General features: G+C 47.0%; 1 protein-coding gene across 32 annotated transcripts in view; it reads right to left on the reverse strand.

The window, feature by feature from the left end:
• The window catches only part of msrb3 (methionine sulfoxide reductase B3), a 56146-nt gene that overhangs the window by 32383 nt on the left and 1685 nt on the right, over window positions 1-22078 (reverse strand). For 27 of the 32 annotated variants that reach the window (XR_011666803.1, XR_011666790.1, XR_011666801.1 and 24 more), the window contains exon 2: window positions 14071-14208. The exons of 1 other annotated variant lie outside the window; for it this stretch is intronic. Coding sequence is in view for 6 of the 31 variants with exons in the window: in XM_071331646.1 (XP_071187747.1) it covers window positions 14071-14170 (100 nt within the window). In the remaining 25 variants the exon portion in view is untranslated. Of the gene's footprint in view, window positions 1-12014; window positions 12206-14070; window positions 14209-22078 lie in introns of those variants that run through there. 4 more of the 32 variants (XM_071331648.1, XM_071331652.1, XM_071331653.1 and 1 more) reach the window with 3 other exon arrangements.

The following is a 22078-nucleotide window of genomic DNA, read 5'->3' on the forward strand; positions in this document are numbered from 1 at the left end:
GGAAGGTCTCAGAACCACTACTGTAGTCAGGGGGAGGGTCTCAGAACCACTACCGTAGTCAGGGGGAGGGTCTCAGAACCACTACCGTAGTCAGGGGGAAGGTCTCAGAACCACTACCGTAGTCAGGGGGAGGGTCTCAGAACCACTACCGTAGTCAGGGGGAAGGTCTCAGAACCACTACCGTAGTCAGGGGGAGGTCCTCAGAACCACTACCGTAGTCACGGGGAAGGTCTCAGAACCACTACCGTAGTCAGGGGGAGGTCCTCAGAACCACTACCGTAGTCAGGGGGAAGGTCTCAGAACCACTACCGTAGTCAGGGGGAGGGTCTCAGAACCACTACCGTAGTCAGGGGGAGGGTCTCAGCTACTGTAGTCAGGGGGAGGGTCTCAGCTACTGTAGTCAGGGGGAGGGTCTCAGCTACTGTAGTCAGGGGGAGGGTCTCAGCTACTGTAGTCAGGGGGAGGGTCTCAGCTACTGTAGTCAGGGGGAGGGTCTCAGCTACTGTAGTCAGGGGGAGGGTCTCAGCTTCTGTAGTCAGGGGGAGGGTCTCAGCTTCTGTAGTCAGGGGGAGGGTCTCAGCTTCTGTAGTCAGGGGGAGGGTCTCAGCTACTGTAGTCAGGGGGAGGGTCTCAGCTACTGTAGTCAGGGGGAGGGTCTCAGCTACTGTAGTCAGGGGGAGGGTCTCAGCTACTGTAGTCAGGGGGAGGGTCTCAGCTACTGTAGTCAGGGGGAGGGTCTCAGCTACTGTAGTCAGGGGGAGGGTCTCAGCTACTGTAGTCAGGGGGAGGGTCTCAGCTACTGTAGTCAGGGGGAGGGTCTCAGCTACTGTAGTCAGGGGGAGGGTCTCAGCTACTGTAGTCAGGGGGAGGGTCTCAGCTACTGTAGTCAGGGGGAGGGTCTCAGCTACTGTAGTCAGGGGGAGGGTCTCAGCTACTGTAGTCAGGGGGAGGGTCTCAGCTACTGTAGTCAGGGGGAGGGTCTCAGCTACTGTAGTCAGGGGGAGGGTCTCAGCTACTGTAGTCAGGGGGAGGGTCTCAGCTACTGTAGTCAGGGGGAGGGTCTCAGCTACTGTAGTCAGGGGGAGGGTCTCAGCTACTGTAGTCAGGGGGAGGGTCTCAGCTACTGTAGTCAGGGGGAGGGTCTCAGCTACTGTAGTCAGGGGGAGGGTCTCAGCTACTGTAGTCAGGTGGAGGGTCTCAGCTACTGTAGTCAGGTGGAGGGTCTCAGCTACTGTAGTCAGGTGGAGGGTCTCAGCTACTGTAGTCAGGTGGAGGGTCTCAGCTACTGTAGTCAGGTGGAGGGTCTCAGCTACTGTAGTCAGGGGGAGGGTCTCAGCTACTGTAGTCAGGGGGAGGGTCTCAGCTACTGTAGTCAGGGGGGGGGTCTCAGCTACTGTAGTCAGGGGGAGCGTCTCAGCTACTGTAGTCAGGGGGAGGGTCTCAGCTACTGTAGTCAGGGGGAGGGTCTCCGCTACTGTCGTCAGGGGGAGGGTCTCAGCTACTGTAGTCAGGGGGAGGGTCTCAGAACCACTACTGTAGTCAGGGGGAGGGTCTCAGAACCACTACTGTAGTCAGGGGGAGGGTCTCAGCTACTGTAGTCAGGGGGAGGGTCTCAGCTACTACTGTAGTCAGGGGGAGGGTCTCAGAACCACTACTGTAGTCAGGGGGAAGGTCTCAGAACCACTACTGTAGTCAGGGGGAAGGTCTCAGAACCACTACTGTAGTCAGGGGGAGGGAGGTGAGGGACGGTGCATCTCCTCCGTTCTGTCTCCCCCCTGACCCCCTCTGCCTTTACTAGTCCCTCATCATTATTTATAAATCATCATCACTAGGACCAGGAGTTTTCCCCCCAGGTCAGTAGAAACTCAGGACCCTAGCTACTCATCACACTCCCTGTTATAACAAGATGCTCAGGCACTGCTCTGATAGGACTCAGGTTCCAGGCAAGATGAGCCCACGGTCATCACTTCATCAATATTAAACTAAATGTCATACAATTCAGTATAGGGGACTGAGTGGAGAGGTTTGCATGGAAACTATGGTTTTAGATGGTAATTACTTGACTCTTGCCTGGAACTGACCATTATTCTCCACAGTTAGTGTGTGTGTGTGGGGGGGGGGGGGGTGCTACAGCCAAAAGCATGTGCTGGAGCAGACCAGACTGATTCCACAAAGCTAACAACTCAAATATAGTCTAGGAAAAAATCTCTAGTGGACAGAATATGTAAACATCAAAGCAACGTGACCCAAATTTACTCAAGATTTCAGTTCTGGGTTAACTGAGATGAAGTCTAGGTGATTCTAGCGTAAAACATTAGGTTCAATGTTCGGCCATTTTGACAACATGCTAGAAATACATGGAGAATATTCTCAAACACACTGCTGCTGCTGCTTGGTAGGCAGCAGAACTAGTCAGTCTACAGGAAATATGTCAGTGTTCATGGATGGTTACTCTTGCTTGGTAGGCAGTAGAACTAGTCAGTCTACAGTGAAGATGTCATGGTGTCCATGGATGGTTACTCTTGCTTGGTAGGCAGCAGAACTAGTCAGTCTACAGTGAAGATGTCATGGTGTCCATGGATGGTTACTGCTGCTGCTTGGTAGGCAGTAGAACTAGTCAGTCTACAGTGAAGATGTCATACTGTCCATGGATGGTTACTCTTGGTTGGTAGGCAGTAGAACTAGTCAGTCTACAGTGAAGATGTCATACTGTCCATGGATGGTTACTCTTGCTTGGTAGGCAGTAGAACTAGTCAGTCTACAGTGAAGATGTCATACTGTCCATGGATGGTTACTCTTGGTTGGTAGGCAGTAGAACTAGTCAGTCTACAGTGAAGATGTCATGGTGTCCATGGATGGTTACTCTTGGTTGGTAGGCAGTAGAACTAGTCAGTCTACAGGAAGATGTCATGGTGTCCATGGATGGTTACTCTTGCTTGGTAGGCAGTAGAACTAGTCAGTCTACAGGAAATATGTCAGTGTTCATGGATGGTTACTCTTGGTTGGTAGGCAGTAGAACTAGTCAGTCTACAGTGAAGATGTCATGGTGTCCATGGATGGTTACTCTTGCTTGGTAGGCAGTAGAACTAGTCAGTCTACAGTGAAGATGTCAGTGTTCATGGATGGTTATTTAGCCAAAAGCTATTACACCCCTTAAAGAATTACTTTAGGATTTTGGCAAAGTCCTTGATCTACTTCCCCAGAGTCAGATAAACTCATCGATACCATTTGACAAGCCAATGCTAACTAGCGTTAGCACAATGACTGGAAGTCTATGTCTAGCATCCCTTTAAGGCCGCTACACACACCCTCGCAAACAACGCAAACGCAGCGACGGAGCGGTGCGTGGCTCAAATGGAACAGAGCGTATACTATGCTCCGTTGGATAATACACCAGAATAGGGACCCTCAGTTGGTAGAGCAGGGTGCTAATACACCAGAATAGGGACCCTCAGTTGGTAGAGCAGGGTGCTAATACACCAGAATAGGGACCCTCAGTTGGTAGAGCATGGTGCTAATACACCAGAATAGGGACCCTCAGTTGGTAGAGCATGGTGCTAATACAGCAGAATAGGGACCCTCAGTTGGTAGAGCAGGGTGCTAATACACCAGAATAGGGACCCTCAGTTGGTAGAGCATGGTGCTAATACACCAGAATAGGGACCCTCAGTTGGTAGAGCAGGGTGCTAATACACCAGAATAGGCACCCTCAGTTGGTAGAGCAGGGTGCTAATACACCAGAATAGGGACCCTCAGTTGGTAGAGCATGGTGCTAATACAGCAGAATAGGGACCCTCAGTTGGTAGAGCAGGGTGCTAATACACCAGAATAGGGACCCTCAGTTGGTAGAGCAGGGTGCTAATACACCAGAATAGGGACCCTCAGTTGGTAGAGCATGGTGCTAATACACCAGAATAGGGACCCTCAGTTGGTAGAGCATGGTGCTAATACAGCAGAATAGGGACCCTCAGTTGGTAGAGCAGGGTGCTAATACACCAGAATAGGGACCCTCAGTTGGTAGAGCAGGGTGCTAATACACCAGAATAGGGACCCTCAGTTGGTAGAGCAGGGTGCTAATACACCAGAATAGGGACCCTCAGTTGGTAGAGCATGGTGCTAATACACCAGAATAAGGACCCTCAGTTGGTAGAGCAGGGTGCTAATACACCAGAATAGGGACCCTCAGTTGGTAGAGCATGGTCCTAATACACCAGAATAGGGACCCTCAGTTGGTAGAGCAGGGTGCTAATACACCAGAATAGGGACTCCGTTGGAACCCTCCGGTTCGGCTGGCGCCTAGCCCAGGGACCTATTCCCTACAAAGTGCACTACTTTTGACCAGAGCCTTAAGGCTTCCGTGTGCTTCGGTTCGGCTGGCGCCCAACCAAACCAGTGTGCTCGCCATACTCCCTTAAAAAGACCTTCGCTTGAAAAACGAGAAAAAGCGGAAATAGTACGGTTTGTCCATCTTGACACGCATTAGCCAATATATACTTCCTCAATATAGAATAATTGACTAAGATACTTTTGTGTATAGTGTATGTGGACAACCCTTCAAATGAGTGGATTTGAATATTTCAGCCACATGGGTTACTGACAGGTGTTTAAAATCGAGCACACAGCCATGCAATCTCCATGGACAAACATTGGCAGTAGAATGGCCTTACTGAAGAGCTTAGTGACTTTCAACGTGGCACCATCATAGGATGCCAACTTTCCAATAAGTCCGTTTGTCAAATTTCTGCCCTGCTAGAGCTGCCCCCGGTCAACTGTAAGTGCTGTTATTGTGAAGTGGAAACGTCTAGGAGCAACAACGGCTCAGTGGTAGGACACACAAGCTCACAGAACGGGACCGCCGAGTGCTGAAGCGCGTATTGCATAAAAATCATCTGTCCTCGGTTGCAACACTCACTACCGAGTTCCAAACTGCCTCTGGAAGCAACTTCAGCACAAGAACTGTTCGTCGGGAGCTTCATGAAATGAGTTTCCATGGCCGAGCAGCCGCACACAAGCCTAAGATCACCATGCGCAACGCCAAGCATCAGCTGGAGTGGTGTAAAAGTCGCCGCCATTGGACTCTGGAGCAGTTTATTCTCCGGAGTGATGAGTCACGCTTCACCATCTGGCAGTCCTACAGACAAATCAGGGTTTGACGGATACCAGGAGAACGCTACCTGCCCCAATGCATAGTGCCAACTGTAAAGTTTGGTGGAGGAGGAATAATGGTCTGGGGCTGATTTTCATGGTTCGGGTTAGGCCCCTTAGTTCCAGTGAAGGGAAATCTTAACCCTACAGCATACAATGACATTCTAGACAATTCTGTGCTTCCAACTTTGTGGCAACAGTTTGGGGAAGGTCCTTTCCTGTTTCAGCACAAAGCGAGGTCCATATAGAAATAATTTTTTCGAGATCGGTGTGGAAGAACTTGACTGGCCTGCACAGAACCCTGACCTCAACCCCACCGAACACCTATGGGATGATTTGGAACGCCGACTGCGAACCAGGCCTAAATCGTCCAACATCAGCGCCCGACCTCACTAATGCTCTTGTGGCTGAATGGAAGCAAGTCCCTACAGCAATGTTCCAACATCTAGTGGAAAGCCTTCCCAGAAGAGGGGAGGCTGTTACAGCAGCAATGTTCCAACATCTAGTGGAAAGCCTTCCCAGAAGAGTGGAGGCTGTTACAGCAGCAAAATGGGGGGGACCAACTCCATATTAATGCCCATGATTTTGGAATGAGATGTTGGACGAGCAGGTGTCCACATACTTTTGGTCATGTAGAGTAACAAGAAATGTCATTCATTTTAACGAGGAGATCTTAGTCGCACAATTTTATATCTAAAACTGTTTGCTGCAGTATTTTCTCAAGTGAAAAAAAAAATGAGCATGAAAACAATTTGTCTAATTGTTGAATGACAAACACTTAATTGAAGAATCTGTACTGTTGACCAATGACATGACGAAGGGGTGGAGACTCCAGCTCCTGAACTTCAAGAAAGAAAAAAAATGAAGTGTGAACGAACAGCCCGAAACAACCCTTGACGAAGACCCAATAACAACAAAAAACGTCACACAATCATTGTCGTAACATGAGCACAAACTTTCCTGAACTTTTTCGAATGGGAAGCATGATGACGCCTTTATGGGCACTACACAGGGATCAGTATGTCATTCTGAATACAGCCTTTATGGGCACTACACAGGGATCAGTATGTCATTCTGAATACAGCCTTTATGGGCACTACACAGGGATCAGTATGTCATTCTGAATACAGCCTTTATGGGCACTACACAGGGATCAGTATGCCATTCTGAATACAGCCTTTATGGGCACTACACAGGGATCAGTATGCCATTCTGAATACAGCCTTTATGGGCACTACACAGGGATCAGTATGCCATTCTGAATACAGCCTTTATGGGCACTACACAGGGATCAGTATGCCATTCTGAATACAGCCTTTATGGGCACTACACAGGGATCAGTATGCCATTCTGAATGTAGCCTTTATGGGCACTACACAGGGATCAGTATGCCATTCTGAATGCAGCCTTTATGGGCACTACACAGGGATCAGTATGCCATTCTGAATGGAGCCTTTATGGACACTACACAGGGATCAGTATGCCATTCTGAATACAGCCTTTATGGGCACTACACAGGGATCAGTATGCCATTCTGAATACAGCCTTTATGGACACTACACAGGGATCAGTATGTCATTCTGAATACAGCCTTTATGGGCACTACACAGGGATCAGTATGTCATTCTGAATACAGCCTTTATGGGCACTACACAGGGATCAGTATGTCATTCTGAATACAGCCTTTATGGGCACTACACAGGGAACAGTATGCCATTCTGAATACAGCCTTTATGGGCACTACACAGGGATCAGTATGCCATTATTGTTTCTTTAAGGAAGTAACTTTGTTTTTCCTTTTCTGGAACGTTGGGATTTTCCCAGTACGAAGTAGGAATCTGGCTGCCGGTGAGGTCGTTCCCGTTTCAGGTTTTGGGGAGGAGGTGTGTGTGTGTGTGGTTGGGGAGGGGGGTTCTTCTCTCTCTTCTCATGTGGACTATGTGGAGAATTCCTCCCTGTTAGATTGAAACCATATGAATGGAGAAAATACAGGGAACGTTAAAGGGCTGGGAAGTGAATGGAATCCATTGATGCCCCCGTTTCTATGTCCTGTGGGGGGAAAGTTACTTTTTACGCACGAGGGGGTGAACTACGAAGGGGTTTGGAGTGTGTGTGTGTGTAATGGTGGTTTAACTGAAACAGGACTGCCTCCATGTTCTTCCACTACTGACTGACTGTGTGAGGTAAGGGGGATGGTATAGGGTACTCTCCTACTGACTGACTGTGTGAGGTAAGGGGGTGTACTCCCTCTTTTTGGGGGGGAAGGGGTGTAGTGAATATTTTTTTTTAACCTTTATTTAACTATGGAAAGTCAGTTAAGAACAAATTGTTATTTACAATGACGGCCTACCGGGGAACAGTGGGTTAACTGGTCTAGGAACAGTGGGTTAACTGCCTAGGAACAGTGGGTTAACTGGTCTAGGAACAGTGGGTTAACTGGTCTAGGAACAGTGGGTTAACTGGTCTAGGAACAGTGGGTTAACTGGTCTAGGAACAGTGGGTTAACTGGTCTAGGAACAGTGGGTTAACTGCCTAGGAACAGTGGGTTAACTGGTCTAGGAACAGTGGGTTAACTGGTCTAGGAACAGTGGGTTAACTGGTCTAGGAACAGTGGGTTAACTGGTCTAGGAACAGTGGGTTAACTGGTCTAGGAACAGTGGGTTAACTGGTCTAGGAACAGTGGGTTAACTGGTCTAGGAACAGTGGGTTAACTGGTCTAGGAACAGTGGGTTAACTGGTCTAGGAACAGTGGGTTAACTGGTCTAGGAACAGTGGGTTAACTGGTCTAGGAACAGTGGGTTAACTGGTCTAGGAACAGTGGGTTAACTGGTCTAGGAACAGTGGGTTAACTGCCTAGGAACAGTGGGTTAACTGGTCTAGGAACAGTGGGTTAACTGGTCTAGGAACAGTGGGTTAACTGGTCTAGGAACAGTGGGTTAACTGGTCTAGGAACAGTGGGTTAACTGGTCTAGGAACAGTGGGTTAACTGGTCTAGGAACAGTGGGTTAACTGCCTAGGAACAGTGGGTTAACTGGTCTAGGAACAGTGGGTTAACTGGTCTAGGAACAGTGGGTTAACTGGTCTAGGAACAGTGGGTTAACTGGTCTAGGAACAGTGGGTTAACTGGTCTAGGAACAGTGGGTTAACTGGTCTAGGAACAGTGGGTTAACTGGTCTAGGAACAGTGGGTTAACTGGTCTAGGAACAGTGGGTTAACTGGTCTAGGAACAGTGGGTTAACTGGTCTAGGAACAGTGGGTTAACTGGTCTAGGAACAGTGGGTTAACTGGTCTAGGAACAGTGGGTTAACTGGTCTAGGAACAGTGGGTTAACTGCTCTAGGAACAGTGGGTTAACTGCTCTAGGAACAGTGGGTTAACTGCCTAGGAACAGTGGGTTAACTGGTCTAGGAACAGTGGGTTAACTGGTCTAGGAACAGTGTGTTAACTGCTCTAGGAACAGTGGGTTAACTGCCTAGGAACAGTGGGTTAACTGGTCTAGGAACAGTGGGTTAACTGGTCTAGGAACAGTGTGTTAACTGCTCTAGGAACAGTGGGTTAACTGCCTAGGAACAGTGGGTTAACTGGTCTAGGAACAGTGGGTTAACTGGTCTAGGAACAGTGTGTTAACTGCTCTAGGAACAGTGGGTTAACTGCCTAGGAACAGTGGGTTAACTGGTCTAGGAACAGTGTGTTAACTGCTCTAGGAACAGTGGGTTAACTGCCTAGGAACAGTGGGTTAACTGCTCTAGGAACAGTGGGTTAACTGCTCTAGGAACAGTGGGTTAACTGCCTAGGAACAGTGGGTTAACTGGTCTAGGAACAGTGGGTTAACTGGTCTAGGAACAGTGTGTTAACTGCCTTGTTCAGGGGCAGAACGACAGATTTTTACGGGGATTCGATCTAGCAACCTTTTGGTTACTGGCTCTGACCACTAGGCTACCTGCCGCCCCAAAGGACGAGGTCCTACCGAGATGAAAGTGAATGAGGGAAACTACCACTGTTTTCTGAGAGCCAATAAAGAACTCATCTTGGAATGTGGCCCCTAACGACCATAGCGTTCTGGTCAAACGTAGTGCACTATATAGGGAATAGGGTGCCATTAGGGAAGAGCCCTTGGAATGCGTCCCCTGTGACTGTAGCCTGGTCCATGCTCTGATGTAGCTGGGGGTCAACCCTCCAAATTAGCACATTTCTCAGACATCCTGGCTTTTTAACCTCAAGTGTAAATATTGTTTCCTAATTGTAAGCAAGGTTTGTTCTCTGCTGCCCCCGCCTGCTTATTTTAACTTGTCAAACTTATGGCTTTTCATCCCCCCACCTTCTTTTTATCTCCTTCCCTCCTTCCTTCCCTCCCTCCCTCCCTCCGTCTGTCTCTCTCTCTCTCCCTCCATCCGTCTGTCTCTCTCTCTCCCCCTCCCATCTCTCCCTCCCTCCGTCCATCCGTCTGTCTGTCTCTCCCTCCTTTTCCACCGTCTGTCTGTCTGTCTCTCCCTCCCTCCCTCCCTCCCTCCCTCCGTCCGTCCGTCCGTCTCTCCCTCCCTCCCTCCCTCCGTCCGTCCCTCCCTCCCTCCGTCCGTCCCTCCCTCCGTCCGTCAGTCTGTCTCTCCCTCCTTTTCCACCATCTGTCTGTCTCTCTCTCTCCCCCTCCTTCCATCTCTCCCTCTCTCTCTCCCCCTCCTTCCATCTCTCCCTCCCTCCGTCTCTCTCTCTCCCCCTCCTTCCATCTCTCTCTCCCCCTCCTTCCATCTCTCCCTCCCTCCCTCCCATCTCTCCCTCCCTCCGTCCATCCGTCTGTCTGTCTCTCCCTCCTTTTCCACCGTCTGTCTGTCTGTCTCTCCCTCCCTCCCTCCCTCCCTCCCTCCCTCCCTCCGTCCGTCCGTCCGTCTCTCCCTCCCTCCCTCCCTCCGTCCGTCCGTCCGTCCGTCTCTCCCTCCTTTTCCACCGTCTGTCTGTCTCTCTCTCTCCCCCTCCTTCCATCTCTCCCTCCCTCCGTCTGTCTGTATGTCTCTCTCTCCCCCTCCTTCCATCTCTCCCTCCCTCCCTCCGTCTGTCTGTCTGTCTCTCTCTCTCTCCCCCTCCTTCCATCTCTCCCTCCCTCCCTCCCATCTCTCCCTCCCTCCGTCCATCCGTCTGTCTGTCTCTCCCTCCTTTTCCACCGTCTGTCTGTCTGTCTCTCCCTCCCTCCCTCCCTCCCTCCCTCCCTCCCTCCGTCCGTCCGTCCGTCCGTCTCTCCCTCCCTCCCTCCCTCCGTCCGTCCCTCCCTCCCTCCGTCCGTCCCTCCCTCCGTCCGTCCGTCCGTCTCTCCCTCCTTTTCCACCGTCTGTCTGTCTCTCTCTCTCCCCCTCCTTCCATCTCTCCCTCCCTCCGTCTGTCTGTATGTCTCTCTCTCCCCCTCCTTCCATCTCTCCCTCCCTCCCTCCGTCTGTCTGTCTGTCTCTCTCTCTCTCCCCCTCCTTCCATCTCTCCCTCCCTCCCTCCCTCCGTCTGTCTGTCTGTCTCTCTCTCTCTCCCCCTCCTTCCATCTCTCCCTCCCTCCCTCCGTCTGTCTCTCCCTCCCTCCGTCTGTCTGTCTCTCTCTCCCCCTCCTTCCATCTCTCCCTCCCTCCGTCCGTCTGTCTGTCTGTCTCTACCTCCTTTTCCACCATCTGTCTCTCTGTCTCCCCCCCTCCTTCCATCTCTCCCTCCCTCCGTCTGTCTGTCTCTCTCTCTCCCCCTCCTTCCATCTCTCCCTCCGTCTGTCTGTCTGTCTCTCTCCCCCTCCTTCCATCTCTCCCTCTCTCCCCCTACTTCCATCTCTCCCTCCCTCTCTCCGTCTGTCTCTCTCTCTCACCCTCCTTCCATCTCTCCCTCCCTCCGTCTGTCTGTCTGTCTCTCTCTCCCCCTCCTTCCATCTCTCCCTCCCTCCGTCTGTCTGTCTGTCTCTCTCTCCCCCTCCTTCCATCTCTCCCTTCCTCCCTCCGTCTGTCTGTCTCTCTCTCCCCCTCCTTCCATTCCTCCCTCCCTCTAGGTGGTTCTCCCAACCCAATCAGTCTGTGTTGAGCCAGACCGAGCAGAGCTTCAGTGTGGTATTTCATCGATGACTGTGAGCAATCCTTTAAGGGTATTGTAGCCACAAAACAGTGAACTAAATGACGTCAGGTCAACGTCAGGTCACAGAGGAATTAACCAGGTAATTGGCTTCTGAAACATGTCTAATGTATGAACAATAAACTAATAATGATAATCTAATAGCGCCATATTAAACCCTCCGACATTAGACGAGTACAGGAGTGACGTGAAGAATGTAAGATGCTGGTTTTCTACACGTCTAAAACCCAGATCTCTCCAGATAAAAGAAGTTGATATTAGTCAAGCAGAAACAGCATTAAAAAGAAGAACACACAGTGTGTTAGATGCTAAAACAGGAAGGCAAGCAGTGAGTTACTGGTTATTCCATGACCAACTGAAAAGGCAGCGGGTTCGTAGCTGAGAAGAGACGGCAGAATGTCAGAAGGGTTGTTATTGCCTACTGCAGTAAAACACCACAATCACAAAGCTTTCAAATAAATAACTTTGTATCTCTATATTTTCATATTTCCAATGTATTTATTACATATGGCAAATAAACCTGCCAGCTGTAAACATCCTATGAAAAAAGGACTTTAAATGGTACAATAATTACAATAATGATAAAACATTAACTTAATAAATACTATTGTAGGTGGTGTTTTTTTCTGCAGGAGACAAAAAAATCATCACACACACCCTTCATAAAAACATCACATCTCAAGGAGATGAAAAGCCAGAAGAGGGCAGAGCAGACAGGCACGCCACGCCACACCATGCCACACCACACCACGCCACACCACACCACACAGCGCCCAGCTCAACCTGAAGGAACCCCACACGGCTTCAGAGTAACAGGCTTGGCATTGGTGATCAGGTGTAGCAGATTGAACCCCGACATGGCTGCTTCTGATTGGCTGCTCCTGTCTGCTGATTGGAGGAGAGAGAGAGAGGACACACCCTGTCTAGGAGGGAGGGATGTAAGGGAGGGATGGGGGAGGGCTATGCTACTCAGGCTGAGAGAGAGGGGCAGGGAGGGAGAGAGGGAGAGAGAGAAACAACACATAGGTCAAAGGTCACAGTTCAATCACTGTACACTGTTAGACAGACAGACGGGTCTGATCCATCCACCGACCGACGTCCCCATTTTTCATGCACGGCTGATGCTGTAGGACGATTGGTTAACAGGGCTGATGCTGTAGGACGATTGGTTAACAGGGCTGATGCTGTAGGACGATTGGTTAACAGGGCTGATGCTGTAGGACGATTGGTTAACAGGGCTGATGCTGTAGGACGATTGGTTAACAGACAAGAGGAGAATGGACAGACGGACACAGAGAGCCTTGAAGGCCAGAGGCCATGTGGAAGACATTGATCCAGAATGCAATATTCCCCTCCTGTTTAAGGCATTAGAAGTTGACCCAGGAGGTGAGGATGAGACAGCTATAGGACGACATTGATCCAGAATGCAGTATTCCCCTCCTGTTTAAGGCATTTGAAGTTGACCCAGGAGGTGAGGATGAGGCAGTTATAGGACGACATTGACCCAGGAGGTGAGGATGAGACAGTTATAGGACGACATTGACCCAGGAGGTGAGGATGAGACAGTTATAGGACGACATTGACCCAGGAGGTGAGGATGAGACAGTTATAGGACGACATTGACCCAGGAGGTCAGGATGAGACAGTTATAGGACGACATTGACCCAGGAGGTGAGGATGAGACAGTTATAGGACGACATTGACCCAGGAGGTCAGGATGAGACAGTTATAGGACGACATTGACCCAGGAGGTGAGGATGAGACAGTTATAGGACGACATTGACCCAGGAGGTCAGGATGAGACAGGTATAGGACGACATCAGAATGTGAGGGTTCATTATTACTACAGGATTATAGATACATGTCATTATTATTGGTAGATTATTTACAATAAGTAACATATAACGTGATGCATGACTGTCTTTACCCTCTGGACACTGCCTGGTTAAGTAACATATAACGTGATGCATGACTGTCTTTACCCTCTGGACACTGCCTGGTTGAGTAACATATAACGTGATGCATGACTGTCTTTACCCTCTGGACACTGCCTGGTTAAGTAACATATAACGTGATGCATGACTGTCTTTACCCTCTGGACACTGCCTGGTTAAGTAACATATAACGTACTGCATGACTGTCTTTACCCTCTGGACACTGCCTGGTTAAGTAACATATAACGTGATGCATGACTGTCTTTACCCTCTGGACACTGCCTGGTTAAGTAACATATAACGTGATGCATGACTGTCTTTACCCTCTGGACACTGCCTGGTTAAGTAACATATAACGTACTGCATGACTGTCTTTACCCTCTGGACACTGCCTGGTTAAGTAACATATAACGTACTGCATGACTGTCTTTACACTCTGGACACTGCCTGGTTAAGTAACATATAATGTACTGCATGGCTGTCTTTAACCTCTGGACACTGCCTGGTTATAGAGGACTGCAGTATGAGTCATATAATACCCAGAAAACCTAGAGGTCAAACAGGGAAATGGTTCCAATTGTTTCCCCCCCATTTATTTTCCCCCCATCTGGGATCTTAGAAACCCTTAAAATAATGGCTGTGTTTCGTGTAGCCTTACCCTGATGTGATGGTTTGATAACCATGTAAATCTCTCTCTCGGACAATTACATTTTTCAAAACAATTGGAACCTTTTCCCTGTTTGACCGCTAGGATTTCTGGGTATTATGACTTTGTGGGGCTCTATTTGCGCTGGCTGTAGCACGGGGAGAGACTGGAGTGTGACGAGACTGACAGCATCTAATCCTACTCCCACACAGTCCCCCTAACCTGGGGTTATGACATAGTCAGGTGGTGGTTACTCTACCTAGAAGAGTGGCTAGCAGCGGGGCCTTCTGGGGGGTCCTGGTCTGTCTCAGGGACAACTGTAGAGACACACGGCCCACACGCCTTAGCAGGACAGCCATGGCAGGACAGGCACACAATCAGAGACAGACAGAGCAAGCTACAAGGAGAGAGAGAGGGGAGGGGTTGTGGCTGAGTAGGAGCGTGGTGTGTGATGTTGGACAGTGCCACACATTTCAGGACCCCACAGGCTACAAAGCAAGCTGTCGTGGCGATACACAGAGAGATTGATAGTGTGTGTGTGTGTGAGGGTACAGTGAGTTAGTGTGTGGAGGGAGAGACATCTAGTGGTGAATCTGGAGATGTGATTCTTAAGCAAGGCTTTACCTGCTGTGTGTTTGTGGTGTGTGTGTGTGTGTGTGTGTGTGTGTGGTGTGGTGTGGTGTGGTGTGGTGTGGTGTGGTGTGTGTGTGGTGTGGTGTGGTGTGTGTGTGACCGAGAGAGAGATATGCATAGATGGTTAGTACAAACCAAGCAGCCTTGACATGTTCAGGAACACTAGAGTTGTAGATCTGTTATTTTCGGTATACATGTTGATATCTTCAGTATATTAGCCATGACTAAAAGGGCTTGCTGGTTTACTTTGAATTGTTGTTGCTCGGATAAGGAGATAACATTCCTAGGATGAACTCAGCCGTCAAAACTGAAGTACCAACATCTACCTCAGGTTGGCAGTTGAACTCAGCAGTGTAACTGCAGTACCAACATCTACCACAGGGTGGCAGTTGAACTCAGCAGTCTAACTGCAGTACCAACATCCACCACAGGGTGGCAGAACTAGAGAAGAAAACCAGACAACCTTTCAAAGGTTCACAGCATTATCGAGAGGTCCACAAAAGACGCTCGCTGACACTGGGTCAAAACGTGAGCCTGACATGTATATTTATTTATAAAGCTGTCCTTAATTAATTAATTTTAAAACACATTTGCCATCTTTAAATGTTCTGATTTAGGTGAATATACAAATCAAATCAAATCAAATTTTATTAGTCACATACACATGGTTAGCAGATGTTAATGCGAGTGTAGCGAAATGCTTGTGCTTCTAGTTCCGACAATGCAGTAATAACCAACAGTAATCTAACCTAACAATTCCACAACTACTACCTTACACACACACACAAGTGTAAAGGGATAAAGAATATGTACATAAAGATATATGAATGAGTGGTGGTACAGAACGGCATGGCAGATGCAGTAGATGGTATAGAGTACGGTATATACATATGAGATGAGTACTGTAGGGTATGTAAACATAAAGTGGCATAGTTTAAAGTGGCTAGTGGTACATGTATTACATAAAGATGGCAAGATGCAGTAGATGATATAGAGTACAGTATATACATATGAGATGGGTAATGTAGGGTATGTAAACATTGTATTAAGTGGCATTGTTTAAAGTGGCTAGTGGTACATTTTTACATAATTTCCATCAATTCCCATTTTTAAAGTGGCTGGAGTTGAGTCAGTATGTTGGCAGCGGCCGCTAAATGTTAGTGGTGGCTGTTTAACAGTCTGATGGCCTTGAGATAGAAGCTGTTTTTCAGTCTCTCGGTCCCTGCTTTGATGCACCTGTACTGACCTCGCCTTCTGGATGATAGCGGGGTGAACAGGCAGTGGCTTGGGTGGTTGTTGTCCTTGATGATCTTTATGGCCTTCCTGTGACATCGGGTGGTGTAGGTGTCCTGGAGGGCAGGTAGTTTGCCCCTGGTGATGCGTTCTGCAGACCTCACTACCCTCTGGAGAGCCTTACGGTTGTGGGCGGAGCAGTTGCCGTACCAGGCGGTGATACAGCCCGACAGGATGCTCTCGATTGTGCATCTGTAGAAGTTTGTGAGTGCTTTTGGTGACAAGCCGAATTTCTTCAGCCTCCTGAGGTTGAAGAGGCGCTGCTGCGCCTTCTTCACAACGCTGTCTGTGTGGGTGGACCAATTCAGTTTGTCCGTGATGTGTACACCGAGGAACTTAAAACTTTCCACCTTCTCCACTACTGACCCGTCGATGTGGATAGGGGGGTGCTCCCTCTGCTGTTTCCTGAAGTCCACAATCATCTCCTTTGTTTTGTTGACGTTGAGTGTGAGGTTATTTTCCTGACACCACACTCCGAGGGCCCTCACCTCCTCCCTGTAGGCCGTCTCGTCGTTGTTGGTAATCAAGCCTACCACTGTAGTGTCATCCGCAAACTTGATGATTGAGTTGGAGGCGTGCATGGCCACGCAGTCGTGGGTGAACAGGGAGTACAGGAGAGGGCTCAGTGGGCCAGTGTTTCCCCAAACTCCGTCCTCAGGACCCCAAGAGGTGCTCGTTTTGATTTTTGATGGTTTTTGATGATTAGTTGATTATTTGAATCAGCTGTGTAGTGCTGGGACACAAACCAAAACGTGCACCCCTTTGGTTCCTGAGGACCAAGTATGGGGAAACCCTGACGTAGGCTAACAGGACCATCGTTGTTGAGACAAGACCAAAACAAGCCGAAATACCAGTTCAAAGACCTCACAGTAGCTGCAAACTACACTGAATGAAGCTGAACTTCACAAAAATGTGTGAGGAGGTGGAACGTGATAAACACAAGTTAGCCCAGCCATCTGGCTGCTTCTGGAACTAATATAGAACTAGTATGGCCTTATATAGAGCTGAGGCTGAGCTCTGCGGCTGGACTAAAGCTGAGTGCTCTCTCTCTCTCTCTCTCCCTCTCTCGCATAAGAGAGAAACAGTCCCAAGGGACCCAGAGAACCTTCAGCTCAGCAAACAGTGTATAATGCTCCCAGCACAGCAGCTCTCCTGGCACAATAGAAAGACAAGCCTACTGGTACTATTAGACTGATAGAATACTGTAGTCTACTATTAGACTGATAGAATACTGTAGTCTACTATTAGACTGATAGAATACTGTAGTCTACTATTAGACTGATAGAATACTGTAGTCTACTATTAGACTGATAGAATACTGTAGTCTACTATTAGACTGATAGAATACTGTAGTCTACTATTAGACTGATAGAATACTGTAGTCTACTATTAGACTGATAGAATACTGTAGTCTACTATTCTACTATTAGACTGATAGAATACTGTAGTCTACTATTAGACTGATAGAATACTGTAGTCTACTATTAGACTGATAGAATACTGTAGTCTACTATTAGACTGATAGAATACTGTAGTCTACTATTAGACTGATAGAATACTGTAGTCTACTATTAGACTGATAGAATACTGTAGTCTACTATTAGACTGATAGAATACTGTAGTCTACTATTAGACTGATAGAATACTGTAGTCTACTATTAGACTGATAGAATACTGTAGCCTACTATTAGACTGATAGAATACTGTAGTCTACTATTAGACTGATAGAATACTGTAGTCTACTATTAGACTGATAGAATACTGTAGTCTACTATTAGACTGATAGAATACTGTAGTCTACTATTAGACTGATAGAATACTGTAGTCTACTATTAGACTGATAGAATACTGTAGTCTACTATTAGACTGATAGAATACTGTAGTCTACTATTAGACTGATAGAATACTGTAGCCTACTATTAGACTGATAGAATACTGTAGTCTACTATTAGACTGATAGAATACTGTAGCCTACTAATAGACTGATAGAATACTGTAGTCTACTATTAGAATACTGTAGTCTACTATTAGACTGATAGAATACTGTAGCCTACTAATAGACTGATAGAATACTGTAGTCTACTATTAGACTGATAGAATACTGTAGTCTACTATTAGACTGATAGAATACTGTAGCCTACTAATAGACTGATAGAATACTGTAGTCTACTATTAGACTGATAGAATACTGTAGCCTACTATTAGACTGATAGAATACTGTAGTCTACTATTAGACTGATAGAATACTGTAGCCTACTATTAGACTGATAGAATACTGTAGTCTACTATTAGACTGATAGAATACTGTAGCCTACTAATAGACTGATAGAATACTGTAGTCTACTATTCTACTATTAGACTGATAGAATACTGTAGTCTACTATTAGACTGATAGAATACTGTAGCCTACTAATAGACTGATAGAATACTGTAGTCTACTATTCTACTATTAGACTGATAGAATACTGTAGTCTACTATTAGACTGATAGAATACTGTAGCCTACTATTCTACTATTAGACTGATAGAATACTGTAGTCTACTATTAGACTGATAGAATACTGTAGTCTACTATTCTACTATTAGACTGATAGAATACTGTAGTCTACTATTCTACTATTAGACTGATAGAATACTGTAGTCTACTATTCTACTATTAGACTGATAGAATACTGTAGCCTACTATTCTACTATTAGACTGATAGAATACTGTAGCCTACTATTAGACTGATAGAATACTGTAGCCTACTATTAGACTGATAGAATACTGTAGTCTACTATTAGACTGATAGAATACTGTAGTCTACTATTAGACTGATAGCATACTGTAGTCTACTATTAGACTGATAGCATACTGTAGTCTACTATTAGACTGATAGCATACTGTAGTCTACTATTAGACTGATAGAATACTATTAGACTGATAGAATACTGTAGTCTACTATTCTACTATTAGACTGATAGAATACTGTAGTCTACTATTAGACTGATAAAATACTGTAGTCTACTATTAGACTGATAAAATACTGTAGTCTACTATTCTACTATTAGACTGATAGAATACTGTAGCCTACTATTAGACTGATAGAATACTGTAGTCTACTATTAGACTGATAGAATACTGTAGTCTACTATTAGACTGATAGAATACTGTAGTCTACTATTAGACTGATAGAATACTGTAGTCTACTATTCTACTATTAGACTGATAGAATACTGTAGTCTACTGTTAGACTGATAGAATACTGTAGTCTACTATTAGACTGATAGAATACTGTAGTCTACTATTAGACTGATAGAATACTGTAGTCTACTATTCTACTATTAGACTGATAGAATACTGTAGCCTACTATTAGACTGATGGAATACTGTAGTCTACTATTCTACTATTAGGATAGAGCTACAGCATGTCCACACGGCTACAGTATGTCCACATGGCTACAGTATGTCCACACGGCTACAGTATGTCGACACGGCTAACGGCTACAGTATGTCCACACGGCTACAGTATGTCCACACGGCTACAGTATGTCCACACGGCTACAGTATGTCCACACGGCTACAGTATGTCCACACGGCTACAGTATGTCCACACGGCTACAGTATGTCCACACGGCTAACGGCTACAGTATGTCCACACGGCTAACGGCTACAGTATGTCCACACGGCTACAGTATGTAGACATGGCTAACGGCTACAGTATGTCGACATGGCTAACGGCTACAGTATGTCCACACGGCTACAGTATGTCGACACGGCTACAGTATGTCCACACGGCTACAGTATGTCCACACGGCTACAGTATGTCCACACGGCTAACGGCTACAGTATGTCCACACGGCTAACGGCTACAGTATGTCCACACGGCTACAGTATGTAGACATGGCTAACGGCTACAGTATGTCGACATGGCTAACGGCTACAGTATGTCGACATGGCTAACGGCTACAGTATGTCCACACGGCTACAGTATGTCCACACGGCTACAGTATGTAGACATGGCTACAATATCTAGACATGGCTAACGGCTACAGTATGTTGACATGGCTAACGGCTACAGTGTCAACATGGCTAACGACTACAGTATGTCAACATGGCTAACGACTACAGTATGTCCACATGGCTACAGTATGTAGACATTGCTACAATATGTAGACATGGCTAACGGCTACAGTATGTCGACATGGCTAACGGCTACAGTATGTCAACATGGCTAACGGCTACAGTACGTCGACATGGCTAACGGGTACAGTTTGTTGATGCAGTAGCAGTATGGCAGCATTGGGACTGAGCACAGCAGGCAGGCAAGCAGTGATTATTGTGCTAAGTAGCCTTTGTTTTGGACACAATTTACAATAACTGCTTAAGGAGAGGGCCATCCTATCCTCTTAATTAAGAAGGCCTGTGCTATCCAAGCTAACAATCCAAACCCTCTTAAGAAGGACTGGGCTAACCAAGCTAACAATCCCAACCCTCTTAAGAAGGACTGGGCTATCCAAGCTAACAATCCAAACCCTCTTAAGAAGGACTGGGCTATCCAAGCTAACAATTGCAACCCTCTTAAGGAGGACTAGGCTATCCAAGCTAACAATTGCAACCCTCTTAAGAAGGACTGGGCTATCCAAGCTAACAATCCAAACCCTCTTAAGGAGGACTAGGCTATCCAAGCTAACAATCCCAACCCTCTTAAGAAGGGCTGGGCTATCCAAGCTAACAATCCCAACCCTCTTAAGAAGGACTGTGCTATCCAAGCTAACAATCCCAACCCTCTTAAGAAGGGCTGGGCTATCCAAGCTAACAATCCCAACCCTCTTAAGGAGGACTGGGCTATCCAAGCTAACAATCCCAACCCTCTTAAGAAGGGCTGGGCTATCCAAGCTAACAATCCCAACCCTCTTAAGGAGGACTGGGCTATCCAAGCTAACAATCCCAACCCTCTTAAGAAGGACTGGGCTATCCAAGCTAACAATCCCAACCCTCTTAAGAAGGACTGGGCTATCCAAGCTAACAATCCCAACCCTCTTAAGAAGGACTGGGCTATCCAAGCTAACAATCCCAACCCTCTTAAGGAGGACTGGGCTATCCAAGCTAACAATCCCAACCCTCTTAAGGAGGACTGGGCTATCCAAGCTAACAATCCCAACCCTCTTAAGAAAGACTGGGCTATCCAAGCTAACAATCCCAACCCTCTTAAGAACTGGGCTATCCAAGCTAACAATCCCAACCCTCTTAAGAAGGACTGGGCTATCCAAGCCCTCTAATGGGTAGGATGTGCTGCCAAATAATGACAGAGACGACAGACCACAGCCAAAGCCAACCAAACAGCAACCTTGTGTTAGTGGTGAATGATGCTGCACATTTTGTTAGTTGATTAGTGGTGATTTTATGATGTTTTAATGGCTTTGTTACTACTATATTAATGTAAATGAGTGACATTACAGACCGGTTAGAATTGGGTGGCCTAACAGGTAACTGGGTAGGTAGGCAACTGTGTACAGTGATCCCTCGCCACTTCGCGGTTCACTTATCGCGGATTCGCTATTTCGCGGATTTTCATAATGCATTTTTTTTTTTTTTGGTGCATTGTGCTCTGCATTCTGATTCGCTAAAAACTCACTCCCGCTTCTTGTATCAAAACATGCTACGAATTGTGCTATCATTTTGTCGTCTCGTGCAGTTATGTGTACGTACATAAAACAGCTTGGCAAATTTACATTAAGTTGGCCAAATTATCTTGTAATTTCGAACATCTCCTAAACCCATAATGTCGACGAAACGGCCTACACGTGAGTCACTGTATTTGTATACATGTAATAGTTGCTAATTGTAAAAAAAAAAAAAGTTTTCTATTTCGCGGATTTCACTTATCGCGGGTCATTTTCGGAACGTAACCCCCGCGATAAACGAGGGATTACTGTATTCCATTCATGGACTCCAACTGCTTTAGCGCCTATTGACGATAGTATCTTCTGGTCGGGGGGTTTTTTATGAGCCCCGACGCTCGTTCTGAACGGTTAAACACCACTCGGGCTCCCGAGTGACACTGGATCTTAGTGCAAGAGGGATCACTGCAGTACCTGGTTCAAATCCAGTCTGCATCACATCCGGCCGTGATTGGGAGTCCCATTGGGCGGCGGACAATTGGCCCAGCGTGGTTCGGGTTTGGCCTTGGCCGGTGTAGGAGTCATTGTAAATAAGAATTTACTCTTAACTGACTTGCCTCGTTAAATATTAAAAAAATAAAAATTGAGGTACAGTTTTCTAAACTGGGAAAAATCCTTTGTTTTTGTTAATGGTTAAATTACTACACGCTTTTATAGGGTTAGGGTCAGTGTTCCCAC

The sequence above is a fragment of the Salvelinus alpinus genome, chromosome 11 (genome assembly GCF_045679555.1).
Source record: "Salvelinus alpinus chromosome 11, SLU_Salpinus.1, whole genome shotgun sequence".
Lineage (NCBI taxonomy): Eukaryota > Metazoa > Chordata > Actinopteri > Salmoniformes > Salmonidae > Salvelinus > Salvelinus alpinus.